This window comes from Engraulis encrasicolus, chromosome 17, assembly GCF_034702125.1.
Source record: "Engraulis encrasicolus isolate BLACKSEA-1 chromosome 17, IST_EnEncr_1.0, whole genome shotgun sequence".
Lineage (NCBI taxonomy): Eukaryota > Metazoa > Chordata > Actinopteri > Clupeiformes > Engraulidae > Engraulis > Engraulis encrasicolus.
In genome coordinates, this window is record NC_085873.1 from 21,786,348 (window position 1) to 21,797,760 (window position 11,413).

At 40.8% G+C, this 11,413-nt stretch overlaps 1 protein-coding gene across 1 annotated transcript in view; it reads left to right on the forward strand.

Moving 5' to 3' along the window:
• Positions 1 to 8,614: 8,614 nt before the first annotated feature.
• LOC134466943 (receptor-type tyrosine-protein phosphatase H-like) overlaps positions 8,615 to 11,413 on the forward strand; it is a 24,231-nt gene continuing 21,432 nt past the window's right edge. Inside the window, exons 1-3 of the mRNA XM_063220870.1 lie at positions 8,615 to 8,618; positions 9,134 to 9,391; positions 10,224 to 10,487. Coding sequence (XP_063076940.1) covers positions 8,615 to 8,618; positions 9,134 to 9,391; positions 10,224 to 10,487 — 526 coding nt within the window. The remainder of the gene's footprint in view (positions 8,619 to 9,133; positions 9,392 to 10,223; positions 10,488 to 11,413) is intronic.

Here is an 11,413-nt window from a genome sequence, read left to right on the forward strand (position 1 = left end):
AAACCAAAGTAGAGTTTGATCTGTTCTCGTGGAGGTTTAAGGAACACCCAGTAATGATTGAGGAGATGCAAGTGTGCCAAGATTTGTTCAAGATTTGTTGGCGTGGAATGACCCTAGTATAAAAGTGCTCAATATAGTAGGCCTATGGCACACAATGTACAATATGTAGTACATGTATATGAGTGATTAGTTAAGGCATATGCCGTAGAAGTGGTGTTTGGTATTTTATTAGGATCCCCATGTAACAGAGCGATGCCTGCTCATGGGCATCATGGCTGGATTGGCTATAAGGCATACAGGGAATTTGTCTGGTGGACTGTTGATGATTTTGGGCAGCCGTGGCCTAGAAGTTAGGGAGCTGGTCTTTCAATCTAGGGGTTGCAGGTTCGAATCCCCTCTGACCTCTCCCTACACCTCCATCCATGGCTGAAGTGCCCTTGAGCAAGGCACCTAACCCCGCATTGCTCCAGGGAGGACTGTAATCAAAACCCTGAAAAATAATAAGTCGCTTTGAACAAATGAAAGCGTCAGCTAAGCGCAATGTAATGTAATGATATTTTGGCCTACTCCCCTCAGAGTAGTGGTATCAGTCCTCATTGCTGCTACAGCTGACCTCTCTGAGTCAGATTTAAATATTAATTTTAGTGTTGTAGTCAAAATAGCTTGTAATAGATGACTAAAGATGCTGTCACAGGTTTCATTGTCTCTCTCAATGCCTGGCAGACCGGTCTTGCCTGAAAATGCCCAGCCTGATGTTTTTGTTCCAGTCCAGCCCTGATGGGCATAGTTTGAGGGAAAGCAGGGGGGCATTGTAAACGTACTGACATTTTAAATGTTTTCATTAAAATAGACGGGGGAAGGGGCATTGTAAACATACTGATATTTAAAATGTTTTGATTAAAATAAACACTATTACATTATTATTACTATTATTATTATTATTGTTACATATTATTATTATTATTATTATTATTATTACCATTATTATTATTACATTATTCCTATCATATTTTTGCAAAAGTCAAACTCCGCTTAAGGGCCTGCTCTTCCTGGGGTCCACACGGAACACAACACATAAGCACTTCTTATGATGCACTTCTTATATAAAATTTCAAGATCTGTATAGCTATGTGAGTTTTTCATTTATATTTTTTTCCTATGGGTGCACTAGCTCTGCCTTTTATTAGCCGCATGCAGCTGCTATGCTGATTGGTCTCCCGGAAACCCATTTGCTTATTTGCTTATTTGTTTTTTCCGTGTTTGTCCTCGTTTGGCAACATGGTTGTAGATGTATTGATGTGATATGATTAAGTCTTGTCATGACCACATGTCATGTCTTAGCAGAGAGATATCTCACATACGGTATGCTGTGAGAATGCAAGGTGCGGTTTAGGTTTTACCATCAAAATGCAAACCAAATAGCAGCAAGCATAGGAACTGCTGTATCTTGTTGATGTTAGCAGACCTAGACGTAACTTTTACCTGATGGATACTTCCAGAAAACATGTATGCGTACAAGGCTATTCAACTCTTCGATTGTTGCTATTAATTTTTTTGCTGTTCGACAATTGTCTCACAAACACACAAATGCAGCTTAGGAGAAAAATTCTGTGTGTGTGTGTGTGTGTGTGTGTGTGTGTGTGTGTGTGTGTGTGTGTGTGTGTGTGTGTGTGTGTGCAGTGGCGGACTTAGCAACTTGGGGGCCTAAGGCGAAGTTAGCTAGGGGGCCCATCGACCCATCGGCCCACCGGCCCACCCAAGTGTGTACCCCCCCCTTGAAAAATAATAATAATAGCCTAATAGGCTTGCTTAGAGATGCTTAGCTCACAGCATCTTCTGTATCACAGATACACATTTCAAAAACTAAGCTCTCTACAACAGTCAGAAGACCTCCTGAACATAATGTGCTTGGGCCAAGTTTTGCTTTAGACATTTAGACAGCATTCAATGTTGACATATTCAACATTGCAATCTTCACATGCACATCAATCAATTACACATGGGCATCAAAGGCTTCTCTCTCTCTCTCTCTCTCTCTCTCTCTCTCTCTCTCTCTCTCTCTCTCTCTCTCTCTCTCTCTCTCTCTCTCTCTCTCTCTCTCTCTCTCTTCCTCTACCCAGACCATTGCAGTGGCAAACACACGGTGGTAAATGGACACTCCCAACTGAGATCGCTCCCGGACGTGTAGTCCCAGGTTTTTCTATCACTCCCGGACGTGTAGTCCCACCCGATTATATTTCACGTATTATCATACACTGCCACATACAAGCAATTTAGGGTTAGGTTTAGGGTTAGGGTTAGGTTTAGGGTTAAGGTTAGGGTTAGGTTTAGGGTTAGGAACAAAAAACTAACATCAAAAAGATAACTAGCTCCGTTATATGGCGGTGGGGCCGATAGTCTGGCTAGTGGGAGCGAGCCGACAGGGGAGCGTCCTGCGTTGGGAGCGTCAATCAGGGAATCCAAACACAGATCAAAGTTCAACGACACAAATAAAAATAGACAGTAAGATTGCAGTGTATCATTTTGCCCAAATGCCACCACCGCCACACCACCAACTGCGTGTGCACATGAGGTATTGGACGGCGAGCAGCAAGCATCTCAAACTGAATTGGCTACAAAACAAAACACCACGGCGGGTGAATTCCAAACCAACCAACTGAGGCATAGTACACAAGCGCGCGCGCACACACACACACAATCAATGTGACTTACTATGAGTAGAGTCAGCCTGCCATCAGCAGCTAATGTGCTTAAATAAACTTTTGATGGCATTTTTTGTTAAAAGTTGGCAACCATCCCAGAAGTTATCAGCATGGGCTAAGGTTTCAGAATCACCTGGTTGCCAACACGGAACTTGACCTTTAAGGTCAAATATGAAGGTTAAGAGGTCAACCACGGTCAAATAACAGTGTTATTTAGTTAAAAATTGTTACAAAGTTGTTAAAAGTGGGCAACCATGCCAGAAGCCATCAGCACGGACTAAGGATTCAGAATCAACTTGTTGCCAACACTGAACTTGACCTTTAGGGTCAAATTTGAAGGCCAAAAGGTCAAAAACAGGGTATTTTCTTGCTAGTCTTTGTTGGGAACTGTATATTCATGGAATTCTTTTTCAAAAGTTGGCAACCATGCCAGAAGTTATCAGCATGGGCTAAGGCTTCAGAATCACCTGGTTGCCAACATGGAACTTGACCTTTAGGGTCAAATCTGAAGGTCAAAAGGTCAAACACTATGTATTTTAAGGTTTGACTTTTTGGGGGACTGTGTTCGTGGAAATCTTTTTTCAAAAGTTAGTTATGCTAGAAGTTATCAGCATGGACTAAGGTTTCAGAATCACCTGGTTGCCAAGAGGGAATTGACCTTTAAGGTCAAATATAAAAGTCAAAAACACTGTATTTTCTGGTTAGTCTTTTTTGGGGATCTTTATATCCATGGAATTATTGTTTTCAAAAGTTGGCAACCATGCTAGAATGTATCAGCATGGGCTAAGGTTTCAGAATCACCTGGTTACCATATGGAACTTGACCTCTAAGATCAAATTTGAAGGTCAACCGAGATCAATAAAAAAACAGGTTTTTTGGTGATGTCCTTTCATAAAATAGTTGTTTGCATGGTACTGTATATTGAGGCCTATAATTTAATGTTTGATTTGGCTTATCATGGTGGGGCTCTGGCCTGTCATCCTTAGACATTCATCATAGCTCATTAGCATACAATTAACTTAAACTTGTATTTTTTAAATTTTCATTCTGATCATCTCAATTACTTTATTCTTCTTTGTGAAGCACATTAAGCTGCTGGTATGAAATGGGATATGCCTTGGCTCACCAGTGAATTTGCTTCTTTCCATAGAAAAAATAATGACTTCAGTTATTTCTGATGTGTTTCAAATGGTTATAGCAATGAAGGACACTTGCTGATTTGCTATGTCATATCATGGTTAGGAAATAACCTACAGTAAGAGTAGAGCAAGTATTGCACACTTCTTTTGATGTTCTCATGACTACTGTAGAATGTTCTGTTGCAATTTCCCAGGCTTGAGTTTTTGTGTCACCTGTATAAAGCACCATGCTTATCTTTGGGTATTGATCAACTATTTTCAGAAGACAAAAAGGCAATTGATATGTTACCACCAAGTGATGCATATGGATTGCATCTTGCATAAGCAAATTAGCAGGCAAATGTATGGCTGCAGTCTGACAAAGTACATATTAACAAAGACACTGAGGAGACAGGTGGTTGGAAAGTTGTAGACTTGATGGCTGTGTGGTAAAGGAAACCTCCAGTTCCACATAGTAGCTTAGGACTGATAAGATGTGGTTGTGGAACCAAGTGGGCAATACATGCCTGCAGTTGACTGAGGAATGGACAGCCCTGTATACCTGCATGTGTTTAAAATGTAGAAAGTTTAAACGCCGTAGGGATAGAACATGATCTGGATCACACAACCTTTATGTAACAGCAACAATAGCTCCTTTAAATACATAAATATCCAGTATGTACTGACATCACATTTGAATTTGAATTATTGTTTTAATTATTATTGAAGTAAAGAAACAATATGATCAATTACATTCTTGTTATTGACAATTTGCAATAATCACTTTCACTCATACCCTAATAATAAAGACTACATAACTTAAATTTACTACATAACTTAACTAAATATACAGTCCCCTAAAGTAGTGGTTCCCAACCTTTTTTTCAGTGACCCATATTTTTACCATTGTAAGCTATGGTGACCCAATCGCATGAGCAGTCGCATGAAAGGGAGTCACATCATACTAATTAATTATCATTTTATTCCTGAATTTGTCTTCAGTCAAATATAGAATAACTGTTTAATGTATCACTTACATTGTGTTACTTCTATGCATATTAGTTTAAATGCTTTGTCATTTATTCAACATGGGTTATATATGGTATTAAAATTAAAGCCCCTTAAACTCAAGAGGGCTTCGTGACCCACTGTGGATCTTTGGCGACCCATAGTTTGGGAACCACTGCCCTAAAGTATTGGAACAGAAAGGCAAATTTCCTTGTTGTTGTTCACTGAAGACTTGGGTTTAAAGGGGCTCTAAGTAGAATTAAAAGGTTAATTAATCACTGTCCCGAGTCATCGGATACTTACAGTAGGTGAAGTGTGACTCTCGCGACCACTTCCACCATCCACTGTCAGAAAACCCCAAATGCAACTTTTGACAGTGCTGTCCGCTTCGGGAGAAACTTCATCATAACAGGGGTGAATTTCTCAAAACCAAAGTTGCTTACTACATTAGCTACTTTGTTGTTTTCAATGCATTTTCCCATTGGCAACTACCGAAGTTGCTAACAGGCTAGCAACTTCTCTTTGGAGAAACTCACCCCAGTGTTTTATTTTCTTTACAATTATTTGTTCCAATACTTTCACTCACCTAAAATGATTTAAATAATATGAAATATCTCCTCCAGGTACTAATTATTCAATACATAATGCAAACAACTTGTATTTTATGAAAGCACATCACAAAAAAAAAAAACGTTATATTTTTTTATTTTTTTTACCCCGATTGACCTTTTGACCTTCAAATTTGACCTTAAAGGTCAGGTTCCATGCTGGCAACCATGGACCATGAAACCTTAGTCCATGCTGATAACTTCTAGCATGATTGTCAACTTTTGAAAAAGAATTCCATGAATATGAAGCCCCCCTCCAAAAAAGGCAAACCAGAAAATGCATTGTTTTTGACATTCAAATTTGACCTTAAAGGTCAAGTTCCATGTTGGCAACCAGGTGATTCTGAAACCTTAGTCCATGCTGATACCATCTAGCATGGTTGCTTACATTTGAAAAAGAATTCCATGAATATACAGTTCCCAAAATAGACTAACCAGAAAATACATTGTTTTTGACCTTTTGACCTTTAAATTTGACCCTAAAGGTCAAGTTCAGTGTTGATTCTGAATCCTTAGTCCATGCTGATGACTTCTGGCATGGTTGCCCACTTTTAACATCTTTTTAACAATTTTTAACTAAATAACACTGTTATTTGACCGTGGTTGACCTTTTGACCTTCATAGTTGACCTTAAAGGTCAAGTTCCGTGTTGGCAACCAGGTGATTCTGAAACCTTAGCCCATGCTGATAACTTCTGGCATGGTTGCCAACTTTTAACAGAAAATGCCATCAAACATATATTTTTGGAGCTTGGCAGGCTGACTATAGAGTGCGCTGTCTTTTGTCAATCACGTCGGCGTTTCTCCAGGCTGAACTTCCACATCACCTCCTGTTAGCATCCAGAACTAGCCAGCAATATCGCCACGCCAGTTCATTATTAAAAACTCCAGCATATCTACTGGAGATATGGCTGACATGTCAGCTAATTCTGCGATGTTCTAAATCTCGCCACATCGCATCAAGTTACAGAATGTTCCTTGAAAGCTGCATGCTTGTTTAAGCCTTTCAAAATTTCGACAGCATGTTTCTGAAATCATTTCAGAGAGATTGAGAAGGTTGTCTGATGATACAGTAACCGATGCACCGTCTGCAAGCGCTTAAAGGCTGTGTCCTTTTCAATGGAATAACTTACTCGAGCCAATTCCAGTTCACATCTAGAGGAAAAGTAACGCCTTTTTGAAACAAAATATCTCACGAGGTATTCATTCAACAAAACTTGGGGTTATCAGTGCCGCGGCCATTCACAGATCCATCAGTGGGGATAGCCACAGTAGTTGACCTGCTAGTGCTACAGTGTAGGGCACCGTTTCCTTGTCGCTGTCCGATCCACGGAGATAGTAGTCCAGGCTTCTAACATGTCATGTCGTGGGTTATCCAAAGTTACAGATGTTGGAGTTTTAAAACATTTACGCACAGTGTTATCCATATTCAGGAAAGCACAAAACTCGCATGTCTGTTCACCACCTAGAAATGTCAGTCACCTCGCTTGAGTCGCTTCCCTCTTCAGCGCGTTCGCGGAGGGACCCGCTGCGCATATATGGGCAGCAATGCGCACTCACAGTGCGTTCCGAATGCGCCGTAATTACGCATTGTGCGCATTTGAGCGGTGCAGATATGCGCAGGCATGTTGTGTGGGAACGTAGCGAATGTTTTGGAACTCGTCTCGCGCACATGGCATGCATGGATGGAATATTCCATTTTAACACGAAAGAGAGGGGTGTGCACGGGATCTGTATTTGTTTGTAATGTATTGTGTTGCTGTGTTTCCAATTTAAACATACAAAATTCATTATTTATGAAAATTACCATTTATTTGTGAATTACTGTCCAAAGGGGCCCCAATTACTATGTGAAATTTTCCGCTCCCAGTCAGAGGGGGCCCCTAAATTTGGGGGCTAAGGCGGGGCCTAAGGCGGTTGCCTAGCAACGCCTCTATGCCAGAACCGCGCCTGTGCGTGTGCGTGTGTGTGTGTGTTCTGTCTGTCTGTCTGTCTGTCTGTCTGTCTGTCTGTCTGTCTGTCTGTGTGTGGTGGTGGTGGTGGTGTGTGTGTGTGTGTGTGTGTGTGTGTGTGTGTGTGTGTGTGTGTGTGTGTGTGTGTGTGTGTGTGTGTGTGTGTGTGTGTGTGTGTGTGTGTTAAATGGAGTTTCAGTTGACCTGACATGTAATTTAGACAGTGCTGGAATAGTTTGTATGCAGAAACATAAATATCTTCTACAAACAGTTCTGAGTGCGCAAATGTCAAAAATAGTAACTGGAAGAGACATAATACAGTTGATAAAAGTGAGAAGTTGTGCTCAGTTCTAATGCTCATAAGTCAGGGATGGATTATGACTCCATGGGCCCCTGGGCCAGACAACAAGACAGGACCCCCTCCATAGGTATTGCTAGTCTATGAAAAGATTCAGGGTTTTATGACAGAGGTTAGTGACCCTATGTTGTTGGGGGTTCAGTGGAACACTATGTCCCCCCAGAGAATTTGAAAATAGAATTGTTAAAGATGTGAATATGAGAATGGAAATGTAAAGGCTTGGGCTTCAGGGCCCCCTTGACTCTTGGCCCCCCTGGGCCTGGGCCTGGGCCTGGGCACAGTCGGCCCGTGCTGTAATTCAACCTTGGTCTAAGTGGTAAAACTCAGAGCCGTTCACTTGGCTTAATGGTCCTTCATAGTTATCTGTTACAGATCTATCAGCTCGCATGAATAGACTGTGTAATATCTAAAAAGGTCACATAACCCGTCTCAGAATGACCATTCCTCAAAGGTTCTGACTCTACAATCGCCTGCAGCCTGTCTTTCTAACAGCATCCTACTCTTCATGTCAGGACACTGAATGAAATCTAAATCAATTGATGTGTGCATTTAAAAACATTGATGCTTTTGCATGAATATGGCCATTCATAAGGATGATAGGCCTAGTTACATTTTACTTGAACAAGGTCGGACACACTTCTGTAGAAAGGCTCTGTAAAGGGTGTTGTTTTATAACCTCATCCATAACATCATGCATAACGGATGTGTGTTTCAGTGTACAACCACCCAGACACCTGACGCAAAATCCAGTGCTCCTCCTTCTACTCCTCTTCCTCCAACTACTTCTCCTCCTACTACGACTACGATACCACCCACTACTCCTCATAGTAAGTTTCCATTCAGCCTCTCCATTTCTGGTCAGTGGGAATATGGGTAATCTACACAGCAGGATGCTAAAGAGGAAGAAGACGTTCACATTTCAGTGATACACAGAGAAAAATCCATTGTTTCCATTTATGACATATGGAAACATACTGTACACTGTTTTATTGTGTCAGCTGTCTACACTTCATTCTCATTCATTCTCCTCCTGTGATTACAATCACTGTGTGTGTGTGTGTGTGTGTGTGTGTGTGTGTGTGTGTGTGTGTGTGTGTGTGTGTGTGTGTGTGTGTGTGTGTGTGTGTGTGTGTGTGTGTGTGTGTGTGTGTGTGTGTGTGTGTGTGTGTGTGTGTGTGTGTGTGTGTGTGTGTGTGTGTGTGTGCCTGTGTCTGTGTGTTTAACAAAAAAGCTTTGGAATTTCTATATCTCTCTTTGTTATTTTGTATTATTCATATGTAGGTCTTGATAAAACACTTTAATGAACTCTACAATCAAACATTATACTTAAATGTATTATACTATTATATGTGTGGATTTCTGTATGTTGTCCCTCTCTTCTCTCTTAGTTCCTGATGATGTTACTGAAGTAACAGTAACAAACCCCTCTAGGACTACTGTAGATTTGGAGTGGACTGAAGTCAACACTGCCTATACTTACATACTGAAATACAATGGAGAAGTCATCCCCATCACTGACCTACCTGCAGGGAACTCAGTGACATACACAGTTCACTCTCTCTCTGCTGGGACTAAATACTCTTTCACTCTCATCACTGTGTTTGGGGAGCTGGAAAGCACCAGGCGTCTGTTTACAGCAGTTACAGGTAGGGTTCATTATGATTCTAGTTCACATAGACACATATTAGATATACAGTTTTAAGCAAAACGTTAAAATACTATATCACACTGCAGTGCTCTCTCTCTCTCTCTCTCCCTCTCTCTCTCTCTCTCTCTCTCTCTCTCTCTCTCTCTCTCTCCTCTCTCTCTCTCTCTCTCTCTCTCTCCTCTCTCTCTCTCTCTCTCTCTCTCTCTCTCTCTCTCTCTCTCTCTCTCTCTCTCTCTCTCTCTCTCTTTCTCTCTCTCTCTCTCTCTCTCTCTCTCTCTCTCATCATTGAGTCAGTCATTGTATTGCTTTGATCGAGTTAAATCAAGTCACCTTATAATGTCTGTATGCTAATGGAAATGCAGCCCAACATTTTAATTAATTTGAAGAGTTATTTTCAGATTTCATGGACTTTCCCATATTTTTCAATTGGAAGTTGATTTACTGTAACATTTATCACTTTGTTGTGGTGAGTAGGCCTAACGTTTATTCATCATGACAGCGGTAGTTTTTCTGACAAGCCAACAAATAGTTTTACTGTGTGTGTGTGTGTGTGTGTGTGTGTGTGTGTGTGTGTGTGTGTGTGTGTGTGTGGGGTGTGTGTGTGTGTGTGTGTGTTGTGTGTGTGTGTGTGTGTGTGTGTGTGTGTGTGTGTGTGTGTGTGTTTACATAAAAGCTTTGGAATTTCTCTCTCCTCGTTTTTTATTTATTTCTGCATTGAAAAAGTAGCTTGCTTTTCACTTACCACATTTATTTTAATGCACTTTCCAACCAAACCTTATAGTTAAACGTATGTGTGAATTTCTGTATGTTGTCCCTCTCTTCTCTCTTAGTTCCTGATGATGTTACTAAAGTAACAGTAACAAACCCCTCTAGGACTACTGTAGATTTGGAGTGGACCAAAGTCAACAACAGCAATGCCTATACTTACATACTGAAATACAATGGAGAAGTCATCCCCATCACTGACCTACCTGCAGGGAACTCAGTGACATACACAGTTCACTCTCTCTCTGCTGGAACTAAATACGAGTTCACTCTCATCACTGTGTTTGAGAATGTGAACAGTACTGGGCATGAGTTTACAGCAGTTACAGGTAGGGTTCATTATGATTCTAGTTCACATAGACACATATTAGATATTTTAAGCAAAAAGGTGAAATATTACATCATACTGCAGTGCTGTCTCTTTCTCTCGCTCTTCTCTCTCTCTCTCTTCTCTCACTCTCTCTCTCTCTCCTCTCTCTCTCTCCTCTCTTCTCTCTCTCTCTCTCTCTCTCTCTCTCTCTCTCTCTCTCTCTCTCTCTCTCTCTCTCTCTCTCTCTCTCTCTCTCTCTCTCTCTCTCTCAACATTGAGTCAGTCATTTTATTGCTTTGATTGAGTTAAATCAAGTCACCTCATAATGTCTGTATGCTAATGGAAATGCAGCCCAACATTTTGATTAATTTGAAGAGTTATTTTCAGATTTCATGGACTTTCCCATATTTTTCAATTGGAAGTTGATTTACTGTAACATTTATCACTTTGTTGTGATGAGTAGGCCTAATGTTTATTCATCATGACCATTGACAGTAAATAGAATGGACGCCAAATCAACGCTATTTGCCATTCAACGCTTTGAAGCCAGATTTGGGAACATTCCAACTTACATTCCACCTTAGCAACGCCAAACGCAGGTGCTGATTGGACAACAACAAGACTTCTAACGGTCAATCAAACCATGTTCTGATGCTCATTGGTCAATTTAACTTTTAATATATCTCTAAAATAAAACATCACCACAAAAAATCACCACCCTGGTAAGTTGGAGAGCAAGGGGACCTACTAGTTGAGCGAGAAAAAAAATGATCCCCCTGGAGTGGCATTTAAGGGAGATACAGGGTTTTATGTCTCTCATAGGAATGAATGGGATTTGGCCATTTTTTGGTCTTTTTGGGTCCAACCTTGGCTCCAACTTGGCTTCAACAATGAAATAGAAGTTTGGCCTCCATTCTATTTACTCTCAATGATCATGACAGCAGT